Below are 17,334 nucleotides of genomic sequence, written 5' to 3' on the forward strand. Positions count from 1 at the left end.
ACATCTTTGTAACTCGTCCGTTAGCAATTCCGTGTCCGGGCCATAACTTGGTAACTAATAAAGCGATTTTTAAATAACTTTATACAAATCATCACTACATTAAAAGGATGTGTCGCGCGCAATTTCCAGGTCCATACCTCAAAGACTAGAATCACCATGGGGGGCTTTAGCAATTCTTTGTCCGGGCCACATCTTTGTTACTCGTCCGTTAGCAATTCCGTGTCCGGGCCATAACTTGGTAACTAATAAAGCGATTTTCAAATAACTTTATACAAATCATCACTACATTAAAAGGTCCTGAAGCCGAATCTTCTTCGGGCGTATAATGCTCCGTTTCGCGGTGCTCTTGTTAACTAATAATTTGCAGGAAATGTGTCAAGATGATAACTTAATAATGGGTTGAATGAATTAAATTATTTTTTGGTACAGAGGATTAACACTATTAGACTTTGGTAACAACCCCCCAATGTTTGATGGAGATATGGCCCATTAACAAATTGTTTGAAAAACATAATCCGAAAATAAAAAATGGTGATGAAAGGGTCAACAGATTAAACACAGTATGTATATGTAGCAGGTCTCATAACTGGCATTAAAATAATTGAAGAATTTGGACCCATGATGAACAGGGGCAAATGGAGAACAATCATTACCTTTAGTGATTTTCTTGTTATCATAAATGTAGTTTAGCAATGCCAAATTGGTTCTCTCACCGGGTCGGTTTTTAGCCTTTAATCAGAAAACAACTTGATAACCAAAATCTTTGCAAAGAAATAAAAACAACAATGATCTGAGTAGAGATCTATCATATACGGAGAGTAGCTTGTTTGTTAAAATGTATTGACCAGCAAATGGATGATTTCCTCTTCATTTGTTGAAGAGTGAATAAGTATTTTTTTAGTTTATATTTTTTTATAAGGTGCTTGTTTGTTTTTCCTGCTTATAAGGTAGTTTTGAAACTGGAACCTCTCACAAAACATAGAATTGATTTGGTATGGGCTTTGGCCTTAAGTGTTGAGTGTACCTACAATCATTTCATTGGTTAAAAGTTATAATGTGGTCTGGTGCTATCTCTATTTATAAATACATATATATGATATTATTAGGGATTGCAATGAGTACCCGAGTACTCGATCGATCATCCGAGTACCCGAGTATCAAATCACTACTTGATTACTCGAAAAATATTATTATTTTTATAAATTTCACCAAATTCACATTTAACAGACGTAAGTATCAGATCGACAATTTACGGCCCCTCTAATCCCCGCTGTGTACACAATTGACCCTAATAATTTATTTGACAGTTGTTGTGAAAGTTGCAAACTGTCAAATGGCCCTAATTAGCAAATAGCACTGATGTCAATCAGCGAAGTTTTGATAGCGGAACATCTCCTACATAATTGTATTGTTTACCAATTAGTGTGTTTTCACCAAACAATGTACGTTGATGAGCGAATTAGTAACGACCGTTTCGTGCAATGATTCCTGAATGGGCGTATTTTTTGCATTGATTATCACAATTGATCGGTGGATATCTTAATCATGGAAAAATGAATATTAATGAGGAAAACAACTATATTTCAATATGAAAAACTGTCATTTTAAATAGTAATTCGTAGAGAAACAACTGAATAATTTATAGATAATTTTCGTTTATTGTAATTCTGAATGTTATTTATCATTGAGTGCAGTCGCAATCATCTCGACCCTCGAATATGATCCTAGTTTTACATTCCATTATATTGTAGTACATATATACTATAAAATGAAATGAAAACGACAAATTAAAAGCATGGAACAATATTTGTTTTCTTTTTATTGATTTCTCTGTTAAGGTACCGGTACATAATGACAGTCTTATTCTTATTTAAAAATGAAATGGCCAATATTACGACCAACGCACAATGTACATGTACATGACCGATACATGTTTACACGAACTTGTCTTTCCCGAAAACCAATTCTTGTTATCCGAGTACCCGAGTACTCGCTCGGAAGATTGTCAGAGTACTCGAGTACCAATTTTACTACTTGTTGCCATCCCTAAATTTTATTAATAGTGTACTGTTTTAAACAAACATAACAATTTTGAAATTACCACATTCAGCAAAACCCAAGGCTGCCCTATTGAAGAGCAAATCTGGACTTAGTGGGGCCCCGCTGGCTACAAGCAGCCCCATAGCCGGGAAGCCCGACCCTGTGAGTAAAACACCCACCCCAGCACGGCCTGCCAAGCTACAGCAGAACTGGAAACCTCCTGGTAATATTTCATAAATCATCTATTTATTTTCAAAAAAAAAGTCTGTAGTGCTAAAATGTTATGTCAGTGAAATGGGTATTGTGGAGTAGGTAGATTGTTAAAGGTAATGATGCGTTGGATAAAGACTATAGAAGATATACTTTGCACGAGCTTTTCAGTTTTTAAAGGGGTACAATGTAGGTTTACTCTTGATAGAAACATTAAAAAAAAATAGCATTATTATGTTTATCTCTTTGACTTTAATGATCAATAAAAGCAAAAGCATAGGATTTGTTTGCAGTAAAAAAAATATATTAGCCTTTATAAATGGGTACTGGAATAGCTACAGTTCCACAAATTTCCAGTAAAAAAAACAACGCAAAAAACTTGATAATATTTATTTATCTTTTTGAAGAATTTTGCATCTATCAATTATCTATTTAACCTATTTCGTGCTCCTTCCTAATTTGGAAAAGGAAAAAACAACAGCTAAAAATGTTTTTGTTTTTTTTAAAGGACCTTTTTCGCTGACAAAGTCACATATTGTTTAAACTGTGTGAAACTTAAAAGTAAAACCAAATATATTTTGCAATTAACATTCACCTGCTCAATGCTGAGTGTTATTTTCTATGGAATCATTGTCTGCATCTTAATTAATTGCACTTTATTTATTTGCCTATTCCATAAACTTGATCTATGGTGCATTTTTTTATTGATACACAGCAGTTTGAGCAGATTAGTTGATTCCTATTACCATAATATTTGCATAATATTTAATCTGTTGATTTTTTTCAGGCTCAGCAATTGGAACCAAATCCCCAGCAATTTCAAAAGTGAAAAGTCGACAAGTTTTGACCAGTTCAGTGATAAATTCTCCTGTACCATCTGGGGCTTGTTTGAAATCACCCAGCCTCGGTGGTGTGAACATTAAATCTCCAAACACAGGACTCAGGATTGGTCTGTCCAGAAACATGAAACTGAAACCCTTACATCCAAACTTGAAGATCTCTAACTGAAAAGTAATGATAGATTTTTAAGAAAAAATGTGAAATCTTCAGTGCAGGATGGTGGTTTTCAAAGTTCAAAATCCAGTGCCACTGTGGTGAACATCAGCATGAGCTGGCAAGCCCAACACTTGTAGCCAGGCTTGCTCAATATCTGTATATTACAGAACAGGCCTTGCTTTAAAGTAAATCCCTCTCAGTGGTGTTTGAACTCAACCTTGTTGACTCAAAAATTGGTCACTAATTAAGGCTTCTGAATTTGCGCCAAGTGGAAAATGCGTTGGAATCACGAATGGTCCCTAATGAAGACAATGGATTAAAGGTTATTGTGGGAGAACGTCAAAACAATCCTACATTACCATCTAGAGTTGGTTCAAGAACCGCTGTAATCTTGTACAGTTGGTTCGGCAAACAATTGACTTTGTCATGAAGTGGCGTACAATGTAAATTAATGATATTCTACAAGTAGTTTGCATGATTTATGTTATGATATTATTGGGAACTTATGTTAATCAACATAAAATTGATTTGAACATCTTAAACAGTAATTTCTAAAGACAAATGTCATATTGCTATGATGGTTATCTTGGCATAAGCAGCTTCATAAGCATGTAATCTGTAAAATAAATAAAATGTTCAAAGTTTCTGATATATATATACCTATGTCATGTTTGTATACCTGGTAACCTGGTAATATTTGGTAACCCTTGAAAGAGTTTTAGAGAAAGAATAATATTATGTAAAGGTTGTGCAGGACAATATATTACAAACATGCTATTTTTCCCTTTAAAGATTGCAACATAGGCAATTTCATATCAGATTTCCATTGAATTAAAGAACCAAATTGCAAACTGTCATTACTTGGTCAAGAAAGTCTTTCATTTATTAACTTTTACATATTTGTAATCAGCCATTACCTTTCAAATGATGCTATTATTACAGCTTAGAAAGTGTAAATTTATTATATTTTAAATGTATTGTTGCAATAAGTGTTTAAATTTTACGTTTAAAAGTGATTTCAAGTGGTTGATCTTTTCCCGCGTTATTGTGACGTCATTTGAAAAAAATGTTTCCGGTAACAGTCTGGTCGTTCTATTTACTGAATGGGTATAAAAGGATTAATGAATAGTTTTCTTAAATGAAGTGAAGTATTGTTTTTAACAATTCCTGAATGAAATAAGGAACTATTGGTGTAAATATAAGTAATGAAGTCCTTTGGACTCCACACACTTTGACCAGCCCAATTGCGTTCCTACTCCGATAATGACATCAACCCCACAATTCATTCCTTAATTAAGCTTTCAGAGAGCTAGGTTATTTGTGGATCAAGATTTCTTCAGTTATACTGTTACATGTATTGCATTGAAAAAAATATGGTTCATTTATATTGACTTACTTTAAAGTCTTTATGTACACATGTAGCTCCATCTAATTAGTAATTAACCTCACTCAAATTTGTGAAGGCTTATTGATCTGTTATTTCACATGTATCTTGGGCACGGAATAAATTAGCAATCATGGGTGAAAAGGTTAAAAAATATGGCTAATTATTCAAAAGCTAGTTACTAGAGCCTGGTCAATTAACTTCTAATTTTAGCAAAGCTTAAGAATGTTTGCTTAAGATATCCTAGTGGAATATTTATCTGGTTAGTGCAGATGGGTCATTGCAGTGAATGCCCTAGGAATATATTCATCCCCCACGGTCACACCCATCCCTTATCATAACTAAAACTACAATTGAACTACAATTATGCCTTTAACTTTAAAGCGATAAATGGACATGCAATGAGTTCTTTTAGCAAAATTTCGAAACGTTATATGATCACTTCTTTTAATTTATTTTATTGCTTGTATTGTGTTGTTATTAACGTGAAAATATATTTTAAGAACAATTTTTAGTTCTTTGTTTCTTTAATATTTATTCAGCAAAAAAGCTGATATTTGATTGAAAATATGTGTACATTTTCTTGCTGGATTTTTTTTTCTATTTTTAACTTGAACCGAACCAAAGCGATAACCAGTTTTATACAATAGGTTACTGAAAGATAACCAGTGGACAACTTGTACAAATTTTATACAAAATGCAGAGATGTAGTTAAATGTCTACATGTACTTAGGTTGTTGATTAAATTGGCTCTCGAAAAAATGAGAAGTGAAAAAAATATATGTGGGGTACGTCAGTACGATAAAATGGTAGGATACGTCTAAACATTCAATTAAAATCGACCAGAGCTTCTGTGGCCAATGTTTAGTCATAATATTGTTCTTATATAATTACGATTTGTATCTTTTCATAGAATCCTTAATAATGCCATAGATGGTAAATGGTTCTATGTTCACTTATAGTCAACTTGGAGGCTTACTGTATTGTTTTATTAGCACCGTGCAATACTGGCATATAATTAGGCTAGTTTAGCAGTTATTTATTATGCCCCCCTTCAAAGAAGAGGGGTATATTGCTTTGCACATGTTGGTCGGTAGGTCAGTCGGTCGGTCGGTCGGTCAGTCCGTTGGTAGACCAAAGCTTGTCCGAGTGATAACTCAACAATTCCTGACTAGTAGATGACTCCAATTGATTTTAGGGCTCAGCGGGTACATAACCCGTTTATAATGTTTTGATAACAGATTTCTTGGCATTTTGTTTAAATACCTTTTTTCATTCTGCATGTATGTGTTTGCTCTTCATCAATACGCATTCGCTTTTGACTGTTTTTTTTCGTTCAGAGCCTAAGTTTGGTCAATAAATAGATATAGATATCAAAAAGTCATATTGGGGAGTCTGGTTCATTGACAAATAAAGAAAAATCCAAAACGGAAAAATGCATTAACAATCCCAGAACGCTCATCAAAGTAAACAACTAGGATTAAAATACGAATTAGCGACGTAGGCAATGTGCTGGTTGATAAGAACCGTTCCTCATTATGATCCATTTATTATCAATAATTATCCTCGTAATAATAGCTGAAAATGTATAATAACACTTTCAATTACATTTCATTTTATTAACTTGCGTGCTCAAGTATTGCCCATTGATCGATACGGTCCGAAAAGCAAACGAGCATTGGCTTATGTTTTGGCTTCCATAACTATAATGTTAAACTCTTTATTTATGATTACGACGCATTAATAACCCAAAATGTATTATATAACGTCCCCGTCGTTGGTTTTTGACCGAGCCGTTTTGGGCCAAAGCTACAGAAGTTATGGACAAAATCTATGCGAAATATGCCCTTCCGATATTTTATTTTGAAACGCAGTTAACGCAAAAAAAACACGAGGTAACGCCTGGAAATTTACGATCTTTAACCTTAAGAAGCCCTTGAGAAGTTGATATTCCCGTACAATCAGAAATCGTAATTCATTGGTAAAATGCCATAGAAATCTGTTTTTAAATACTTCACCGGGATCTTTTGGCTTAACAGATGGAAGCGATGATTTTTACTCTTAAAAAAGTAATAACGAAAGGACATATTTAATTAACAAAAAAGAACACGCACACTCAGCAGAGCTATTCTTTATTACGTGTTAGAATCAAGCACAAACGTCCGCTTCCAAGACATGAATATCTTGCGCAAAGTATTAAATAATTTCTTATTACTGAAAGCGTAAATTATAGGGTTTATCCAATTTGAACATGATCCAATGTAAATAAGCAACGTATGAACGAAAGGGTTCACTTTGGACATTGATGGATCAACGAGATACAAAACCATGAAAGGCATCCGACACGTTGTGAACACGACGATGACGGCTAGGATAGTGAACGCCATTCGCAGTTCACTGAGCGTTTTCTGGCGTTCTGAGTCAGTCTTAGCGACCATTAAGTCCATGTTAGCAGTTCTACTTGATGGCGTCTTTCCTCGACCTTGTCCCACTTTCATCCGCGTTTTAACGTATTTTCTGATAATTGCGGCGTAGCAATATATAATCACGGGCACGGTGCTTACAATGGCGATGGTGTACACAAATAAACAAAATCCACTACAGTTGTATCCCGCGAATGGGTAACAGATCAGTTTCCGTGGAGCGTAGATGAAGTGTCCCCATGCGTATGTGAGGGGTAACAGGAACACGAAAGGGTAGAAGAGCCAAGAGAACACGAGCATCGTGGCGACGAGACGGGTGTCCCCGTACAGACGCTTGTAGATATGGTGGCGGACGACACAGAAGTAGCGGTTTACGGTGATCCACGTGTAACCCCACAGCTCCGTGCCGAGGTTCGAAAAGAGACCGTACGCAAAGGCGACGCAGGCCGCCTTGTTGAACGTCCAGATGCCCCTATACGCCTGAGCGGCCAGCAGGGGGTGTAATATCACACAGTGGATCAAGTTCGTCACACTAAGGTTCAGTATGAAAACGAACGAGACGTTAGTGTATAGGCGGCCCTTAACAATGGCGAGAATGGTCAACGCGTTCCCTATAGTGCCGAGTATGGACGTAAAAATCGTGAAAAACCTTATCACAATTAACTGGTCCTGCGATATTGCTGACAGAAACCCGATTGATTCCGTTTCGTTAGCCATGATCACTTAGTTTCACAGGATTATTTGTGGTCTGAGAATAAGTTCCGCTGTAGTTTGCAATTATACTAAGAATGTTGAATTCTTGTTGAATGAGCTGGTCCTTAACCAAGGCGTGTTCTCCACACAATGCAGCATGATAATCCCTGCCTCATCTTGGCACTGAAATATATGAAGTGCACGATTATTCACTGCGGAACTCTTAAATGTCATTTGTTACAGGTTTGTTTGCCGGAATGGTATATAATGGGTTGTATTTTTTGGAAATGGAAAAACGTTCATGGAGCAGGCTCAAATATCACATCCGTTATTAGTAATTACTCCGGATATAATTTTGACGGAACTAGTTACATATTATTATATTGTATGAAAACTTGCAATAAGAACTAATATTGCTACCCGCAGAACTGATATTGACAGGATGACATATGCTGGCAATTGCCTCTTCAGTTTTGTTTCCAGTTAGTATGGATATGATATTTGTATCTGGTTATTTCATTAATTTACAATATAATTAACAGCGTGATAGAGGTCCATGATTTACGTCCCACAATATTTTCCCAACTGATTGAATTCCGCAGCAGTAGCAATTCTGTGAAGTGAGTGAGCTATAAATATAACTACGGCCACGCAACAATGGGGGACTTGGCAGTTTTTCCTCTGAGACTGTTAAAATAATCATGATACGCAGCAATCATCATATTTTACAGTATCGGTTTGTGGAATACCCAAGGTCAGGATGGATATTGCATACTGTATTATCTAATCTTTTTTGTGTTCGACGTTATATTTTCTTTAATGGGATGACAGTATTTTTTTCAAATCTGCCGTACTTTTATTTTGTTAAATCAGCAGTCAGCATGTATTTATTTTCAGCAGGTGAATCGGTAGATTTAAACAGAGGCTGGGTCAGTAAACAAAATATGATCTCGAACAATGATATTGCGATGCATTTATTCATTTCATGAAAATAATAACCATTCGACACTACATTGTCAACTTTAACAAACCATATAATAAAGTATTTTCAGTTACGGAACCTTTTCCATTCCAATAATTTACGTTTCCGGGCGATTTTCAGCATATCATTTTTTAAAATATAATAATAATAATAATAATAATAATAATAATAATAATAATAATAAATAATAATAACAATAATAAGTAGAATGCAGTAAAACATTTTTTTATTATTGGGCTTGACTACTTTGACTTTGCCTACTTAAATTCTTCAACGCCCCTGGCCTGGGCTGTAAACTAATTTGCGGACCTCTGTAGAATGGTAACGTCCTTAAACAGGTGTTGATTGTGGCCGATTTATGCTTTTTCGTGTTTTCACAAGTTCTTGGCGAAAGGGCGGAAGTATGACAATGCGAAATACGCCAATGCGAGGCAAAATACGCAAAAGTATAATAATGCGAAGCATTTTCGCCACAAATGGCAAAAACACGAAATTGCAGAAATCAAGCACCCTATAATAAGCCCTATATATATGATGAGATTTTTGTTAAACGCAACGGTAATAAAACTGCAGTTAGTTCATTTTTTGTGAGTCTTACACAAAAAACGAGCGCGCATCAATTGCCGTGCAGCTGTTGCTCAATCATTACTAATGACGTAAAGAATTCGCCTTTCATTTGTTATATGAACAATTTATACACAAATATCAATGTTTGAAAGTGATTTCAGCATTGCTTTGTTTTTTAATTATAAATTATTATACTATAAATCTTGTGATTTCTGTTGTTAAAATTGTATTTCACACATAATTTATAATTGAGATAAAAATTGTTTATATGATTTCATCTGATCAATTAATCGGGATAATGAGTTTATGATTCGTTTTTACCATAGAGATTTCAAACTTCAAAGTCCGTTTCATCCCGGATAAGTCGGGTATCGAAATTTACTGGACCAGGTGATTGTTTGCGATGGGCAGTTTCCCTTACTAATTGTTTATTAGTCTGGCAATTAACGGGCATATGGGCGACCAATTGTTGGTAATTTGTTCCCCGTCTGGTCAATGAGCTACTGGTATTATTTCTTTCTAGAAAAAGAACGTCTGTATAACAATTATCTTTTCAGAGATCATGTTATATATCCAGGCATAAGCATATTTCTTACGTTTAATAAGAATACAATGAATATGACATGGTGGATAATAAAGAAAGGACTAGACTCAGCACTACTTTTTATTGCTTAGACGTGCGTCGTACCTAATTCAGTTGCCTTTAATCCTAATTCAGTTGCCTTTAATTCTTAGGCGTGCGTCGTACCTAATTCAGTTGCCTTTAATCCTAATTCAGTTGCCTTTAATTCTTAGGCGTGTGTCGTACCTAATTCAGTTGCCTTTAATCCCAATTCAGTTGCCTTTAATTCTTAGGCGTGCGTCGTACCTAATTCAGTTGCCTTTAATCCTAATTCAGTTGCCTTTAATTCTTAGGCGTGTGTCGTACCTAATTCAGTTGCCTTTAATCCCAATTCAGTTGCCTTTAATTCTTAGGCGTGCGTCGTACCTAATTCAGTTGCCTTTAATCCCAATTTAGTTGCCTTTAATTCTTAGGCGTGCGTCGTACCTAATTCAGTTGCCTTTAATCCTAATTCAGTTGCCTTTAATTCTTAGGCGTGCGTCGTACCTAATTCAGTTGCCTTTAATCCTAATTCAGTTGCCTTTAATTCTTAGGCGTGTGTCGTACCTAATTCAGTTGCCTTTAATCCCAATTCAGTTGCCTTTAATTCTTAGGCGTGCGTCGTACCTAATTCAGTTGCCTTTAATCCTAATTCAGTTGCCTTTAATTCTTAGGCGTGTGTCGTACCTAATTCAGTTGCCTTTAATCCCAATTCAGTTGCCTTTAATTCTTAGGCGTGCGTCGTACCTAATTCAGTTGCCATTAATCCCAATTCAGTTGCCTTTAATTCTTAGGCGTGCGTCGTACCTAATTCAGTTGCCTTTAATCCTAATTCAGTTGCCTTTAATTCTTAGGCGTGCGTCGTACCTAATTCAGTTGCCTTTAATCCCAATTCAGTTGCCTTTAATTCTTAGGCGTGTGTCGTACCTAATTCAGTTGCCTTTAAGACGAGCGTCGTACCTAATTCAGTTACTAGTACCTTTAATCCTTATTCAGTTGCCTTTAATTCTTAGACGTGCGTCTTACCTTATTCGGTTGCCTTTAATTCTCAGACGTGCGTGATACCTTATTCGGTTGCCTTTAATTATTAGGCGTGCATTATACCAAATGTAGTTGCCTTTAATCCTTAGACATCGTACCTAATTTAGTCGCCTTTTAGACGAGCGTAGTACCTAATTTAGTCGCCTTTTATACGAGCGTCGTACCTAATTTAGTTCCTTTTAGACTAGCGTCGTACCTAATTTAGTTGCCTTTAATTTTTAGACGAGCGTCGTACCTAATTTAGTCGCCTTTTATACGAGCGTAGTACCTAATTTAGTCGCCTTTTATACGAGCGTCGTACCTAATTTAGTTTCCTTTTAGACTAGCGTCGTACCTAATTTAGTTCCTTTTGGACGTGCGTCGTACCTAATTTAGTTGCCTTTAATTTTTAGACGAGCGTCGTACCTAATTTAGTTGCCTTTAAGACTAGCGTCGTACCTACTTCAGTTGCCTTTAATTCTTAGACGTGCGTCGTACCTAATTTAGTTACCTTTTAGACGAGGGTCGTACCTAATTTAGTTACATTTAATTCTTAGACGTGCGTTGTACCTGATTTAGTTGCCTTTAATTCTTAGACGAGCGTCGCACCTAATTTAGTTGCCTTTTAGACTAGGGTCGTACCTAATTTAGTTACATTTAATTCTTAGACGTGCATTGTACCTAATTTAGTTGCCTTTTAGACGAGTGTCGTACCTACTTTATTTGCCTTTTAGACGAGCGTCGTACCTAATTTAGTTGCCTTTTAGACGAGCGTCGTACCTAATTCAGTTACCTTTAATTCTTAGACATGCGTCGTACCTAATTTATTTGCCTTTTAGACTAGTGTCGTACCTACTTTATTTGCCTTTTAGACGAGCGTCGTACCTAATTTAGTTGCCTTTAATTCTTAGACGTGCGTCGTTCCTAATTTAGTTGCCTTTTGGACGAGTGTCGTACCTAATTAAGTTGCCTTTTAGACGGGTGTCGTACCTGATTCAGTTGCCTTTTAGACGAGCGTCGTACCTAATTAAGTTGCCTTTTAGACGAGCGTCGTACCTGATTCAGTTGCCTTTTAGACGGGCGTCGTACCTAATTCAGTTACCTTTAATTCTTAGACATGCGTCGTACCTAATTTATTTGCCTTTTAGACGAGTGTCGTACCTACTTTATTTGCCTTTTAGACGAGCATCGTACCTAATTTAGTTGCCTTTAATTCTTAGACGTGCGTCGTATCTAATTCAGTTGCCATTTAGACGAGCGTCGTACCTGATTCAGTTGCCTTTTAGACGAGCGTCGTACCTGATTCAGTTGCCTTTTAGACGAGCGTCGTACCTAATTAAGTTGCCTTTTAGACGAGCGTCGTACCTGATTCAGTTGCCTTTTAGACGGGCGTCGTACCTAATTCAGTTACCTTTAATTCTTAGACATGCGTCGTACCTAATTTATTTGCCTTTTAGACGAGTGTCGTACCTACTTTATTTGCCTTTTAGACGAGCGTCGTACCTAATTTAGTTGCCTTTAATTCTTAGACGTGCGTCGTACCTAATTTAGTTGCCTTTTGGACGAGTGTCGTACCTAATTAAGTTGCCTTTTAGACGGGTGTCGTACCTGATTCAGTTGCCTTTTAGACGAGCGTCGTACCTAATTAAGTTGCCTTTAAGACGAGCGTCGTACCTTATTAAGTTGCCTTTTAGACGAGCGTCGTACCTAATTAAGTTGCCTTTTAGACGAGCGTCGTACCTAATTAAGTTGCCTTTTAGACGAGCGTCGTACCTGATTCAGTTGCCTTTTAGACGGGCGTCGTACCTAATTCAGTTATCTTTAATTCTTAGACGAGCGTCGCACCTAATTTAGTTGCCTTTTAGACTAGGGTCGTACCTAATTCAGTTACCTTTAATTCTTAGACATGCGTCGTACCTAATTAAGTTGCCTTTTAGACGAGCGTCGTACCTAATTAAGTTGCCTTTTAGACGAGCGTCGTACCTGATTCAGTTGCCTTTTAGACTAGGGTCGTACCTAATTCAGTTACCTTTAATTCTTAGACATGCGTCGTACCTAATTTATTTGCCTTTTAGACGAGGGTCGTACCTACTTTATTTGCCTTTAATTCTTAGACGTGCGTCGTACCTAATTTATTTGCCTTTTAGACGAGTGTCGTACCTACTTTATTTGCCTTTTAGACGAGCGTCGTACCTAATTTAGTTGCCTTTAATTCTTAGACGTGCGTCGTACCTAATTAAGTTGCCTTTTAGACGGGTGTCGTACCTGATTCAGTTGCCTTTTAGACGACCGTCGTACCTAATTAAGTTGCCTTTAAGACGAGCGTCGTACCTGATTCAGTTGCCTTTTAGACGAGCGTCGTACCGAATTAAGTTGCCTTTTAGACGAGCGTCGTACCGAATTAAGTTGCCTTTTAGACGAGCGTCGTACCGAATTAAGTTGCCTTTTAGACGAGCGTCGTACCGAAATAAGTTGCCTTTTAGACGAGCGTCGTACCTTATTCAGTTGCCTTTTAGACGGGCGTCGTACCTAATTAGTTGCCTTTAAGACGAGCGTCGTACCTTATTAAGTTGCCTTTTAGACGAGCGTCGTACCTAATTTAGTTGCCTTTTAGACGAGCGTCGTACCTAATTTAGTTGCCTTTTAGACGAGCGTCGTACCTAATTCGGTTGCATTTAATTCTTAGACGAGCGTCATACCTTATTCAGTTGCCTAAAATATACGTAGTTTGCCATTAATTTGAATTTGTTTGACGGCGAATCTGACAAAAATGCGTTGAATGCCTAGCTAGCTTGACAGCGATTCTAAAACAGTTACTTTAAATGCCTAGCTTGACGGCGAATCTGAAACAGTTACTTCGAATGCCTTGTTCTTGGGCAAATGTGAAACAGTTACGTTGAATGCATAGCTTGACAGCAAATCTGTTTCTGTTACCTTGAATGCATAGCTTGACAGCGAATCTGTTTCTGTTACCTTGAATGCATAGCTTGACAGCGAATCTGTTACTGTTACCTTGAATGCATAGCTTGACAGCGAATCTGTTACTGTTACCTTGAATGCATAGCTTGACAGCGAATCTGTTTCTGTTACCTTGAATGCATAGCTTGACAGCGAATCTGTTACTGTTACCTTGAATGCATAGCTTGACAGCGAATCTGTTACTGTTACCTTGAATGCATAGCTTGACAGCGAATCTGTTACTGTTACCTTGAATGCATAGCTTGACAGCGAATCTGTTACTGTTACCTTGAATGCATAGCTTGACAGCGAATCTGTTTCTGTTACCTTGAATGCATAGCTTGACAGCGAATCTGTTTCTGTTACCTTGAATGCCTAGCTTGACAGCGAATCTGTTACTGTTACCTTGAATGCCTAGCTTGACAGCGAATCTGTTACTGTTACCTTGAATGCCTAGCTTGACAGCGAATCTGTTTCTGTTACCTTGAATGCATAGCTTGACAGCGAATCTGTTACTGTTACCTTGAATGCATAGCTTGACAGCGAATCTGTTACTGTTACCTTGAATGCATAGCTTGACAGCGAATCTGTTACTGTTACCTTGAATGCATAGCTTGACAGCGAATCTGTTACTGTTACCTTGAATGCATAGCTTGACAGCGAATCTGTTACTGTTACCTTGAATGCATAGCTTGACAGCGAATCTGTTTCTGTTACCTTGAATGCATAGCTTGACAGCGAATCTGTTTCTGTTACCTTGAATGCATAGCTTGACAGCGAATCTGTTACTGTTACCTTGAATGCATAGCTTGACAGCGAATCTGTTACTGTTACCTTGAATTCATAGCTTGACAGCGAATCTGTTACAGTTACCTTGAATGCATAGCTTGACAGCAAATCTGTAACTGTTACCTTGAATTCATAGCTTGACAGCGAATCTAATACAGTTACAGTTACTTTGAACGCATAGCTTGACGGTGAATGTATTACAGTTACTTTGAATGCCTAGCTTGACGGTGAATGTATTACAGTTACTTTGAATGCCTAGCTCGACGGTGAATGTATTACAGTTACTTTGAATGCATAGCTTGACGGTGAACGTATTACAGTTACTTTAAATGCCTAGCTTGACGGTGAATGTATTACAGTTACGTTGAATGCCTACCTTGGCGGCGAATGTATTACAGTTACGTTGAATGCCTAGCTTGACTGCAAATGTATTACAGTGACGTTGAATGCCTAGCTTGGCGGCGAATGTATTACAGCTACGTTGAATGCCTAGCTTGACTGTGAATGTATTACAGTTACTTTGAATGCCTTGCTACAAGTTGACGGTGTTCCTAACACAATAACGTCGAATGCCTTCCTAATATCAAACTTTACTTTGCATGTAATTTAGGTTGGCGGCGAACATGTGTATACTTACTTTGAAAGCTTACGTTGCCGAGTGTGTACGTATTTACATTTACTTCGATGCTTTTACCGGTAAGTTGACAGCTTTTGTAAAACAGTTGACGAATGAGAAGCATACAGAAGTGTAAAAAAAGACAAAAAAAACAAGATTCGCAGATGTTGATATATATTGAGATCCACGAATAAAGGATAATCTCATGATGCCCAGCCGATAATTTGGTGATAAGCTGATAAATAATACACATACATAGCTGAAATAATTAAGATTTTAGTTTTGCCGATGATGAAAAAAAATCAAATTCATGCTGAAGTGCTAGAATGCAGTTTTGAACAGAACGTATGCCAACCACAAACGGATATTTATTCCTAATAAAATACTAATAAAATCGCATCTAGAACAAACAAACTTTTGTATATACTCACAGTTTAACAATTTTTAGTTCTTTGTTTCTTTAATATTTATTCAGCAAAAAAGCTGATATTTGATTGAAAATATGTGTACATTTTCTTGCTGGATTTTTTTTTCTATTTTTAACTTGAACCGAACCAAAGCGATAACCAGTTTTATACAATAGGTTACTGAAAGATAACCAGTGGACAACTTGTACAAATTTTATACAAAATGCAGAGATGTATTTAAATGTCTACATGTACTTAGGTTGTTGATTAAATTGGCTCTCGAAAAAATGAGAAGTGAAAAAAATATATGTGGGGTACGTCAGTACGATAAAATGGTAGGATACGTCTAAACATTCAATTAAAATCGACCAGAGCTTCTGTGGCCAATGTTTAGTCATAATATTGTTCTTATATAATTACGATTTGTATCTTTTCATAGAATCCTTAATAATGCCATAGATGGTAAATGGTTCTATGTTCACTTATAGTCAACTTGGAGGCTTACTGTATTGTTTTATTAGCACCGTGCAATACTGGCATATAATTAGGCTAGTTTAGCAGTTATTTATTATGCCCCCCTTCAAAGAAGAGGGGTATATTGCTTTGCACATGTTGGTCGGTAGGTCAGTCGGTCGGTCGGTCGGTCAGTCCGTTGGTAGACCAAAGCTTGTCCGAGTGATAACTCAACAATTCCTGACTAGTAGATGACTCCAATTGATTTTAGGGCTCAGCGGGTACATAACCCGTTTATAATGTTTTGATAACAGATTTCTTGGCATTTTGTTTAAATACCTTTTTTCATTCTGCATGTATGTGTTTGCTCTTCATCAATACGCATTCGCTTTTGACTGTTTTTTTTCGTTCAGAGCCTAAGTTTGGTCAATAAATAGATATAGATATCAAAAAGTCATATTGGGGAGTCTGGTTCATTGACAAATAAAGAAAAATCCAAAACGGAAAAATGCATTAACAATCCCAGAACGCTCATCAAAGTAAACAACTAGGATTAAAATACGAATTAGCGACGTAGGCAATGTGCTGGTTGATAAGAACCGTTCCTCATTATGATCCATTTATTATCAATAATTATCCTCGTAATAATAGCTGAAAATGTATAATAACACTTTCAATTACATTTCATTTTATTAACTTGCGTGCTCAAGTATTGCCCATTGATCGATACGGTCCGAAAAGCAAACGAGCATTGGCTTATGTTTTGGCTTCCATAACTATAATGTTAAACTCTTTATTTATGATTACGACGCATTAATAACCCAAAATGTATTATATAACGTCCCCGTCGTTGGTTTTTGACCGAGCCGTTTTGGGCCAAAGCTACAGAAGTTATGGACAAAATCTATGCGAAATATGCCCTTCCGATATTTTATTTTGAAACGCAGTTAACGCAAAAAAAACACGAGGTAACGCCTGGAAATTTACGATCTTTAACCTTAAGAAGCCCTTGAGAAGTTGATATTCCCGTACAATCAGAAATCGTAATTCATTGGTAAAATGCCATAGAAATCTGTTTTTAAATACTTCACCGGGATCTTTTGGCTTAACAGATGGAAGCGATGATTTTTACTCTTAAAAAAGTAATAACGAAAGGACATATTTAATTAACAAAAAAGAACACGCACACTCAGCA

General features: G+C 36.7%; 2 protein-coding genes across 5 annotated transcripts in view; one reads left to right on the forward strand and one right to left on the reverse strand.

Annotated features, from left to right (window-relative positions):
• LOC128231524 (RAD51-associated protein 1-like) overlaps positions 1–5,138 on the forward strand; it is a 19,972-nt gene extending 14,834 nt beyond the window's left edge. For all 4 annotated transcript variants that reach the window (XM_052944480.1, XM_052944481.1, XM_052944483.1 and 1 more), the window contains 2 exons: positions 2,111–2,263; positions 3,038–5,138. In XM_052944480.1, the coding sequence (XP_052800440.1) occupies positions 2,111–2,263; positions 3,038–3,258 (374 nt within the window). In that variant the 3' untranslated portion in view covers positions 3,259–5,138. The remainder of the gene's footprint in view (positions 1–2,110; positions 2,264–3,037) is intronic.
• Positions 5,139–6,752: 1,614 nt separating this feature from the next.
• Positions 6,753–8,296, reverse strand: LOC128232823 (protein trapped in endoderm-1-like). Its single transcript, XM_052946574.1, has 2 exons — positions 8,167–8,296; positions 6,753–7,929 (listed from the first exon to the last, which is right to left on the reverse strand). The coding sequence occupies exon 2, from the start codon at positions 7,768–7,770 to the stop codon at positions 6,766–6,768; it is 1,005 nt and encodes a 334-aa protein (XP_052802534.1). The 5' UTR covers positions 7,771–7,929; positions 8,167–8,296; the 3' UTR covers positions 6,753–6,765.
• Positions 8,297–17,334: the final 9,038 nt, after the last annotated feature.

The sequence above is a fragment of the Mya arenaria genome, chromosome 4, assembly GCF_026914265.1.
Source record: "Mya arenaria isolate MELC-2E11 chromosome 4, ASM2691426v1".
Lineage (NCBI taxonomy): Eukaryota > Metazoa > Mollusca > Bivalvia > Myida > Myidae > Mya > Mya arenaria.

Excerpts from the sequence above, each read along its gene's own strand:
- LOC128232823 (XM_052946574.1), bottom strand. The coding sequence starts at position 7,770 with ATGGCTAACGAAACGGAATCAATCGGGTTTCTGTCAGCAATATCGCAG.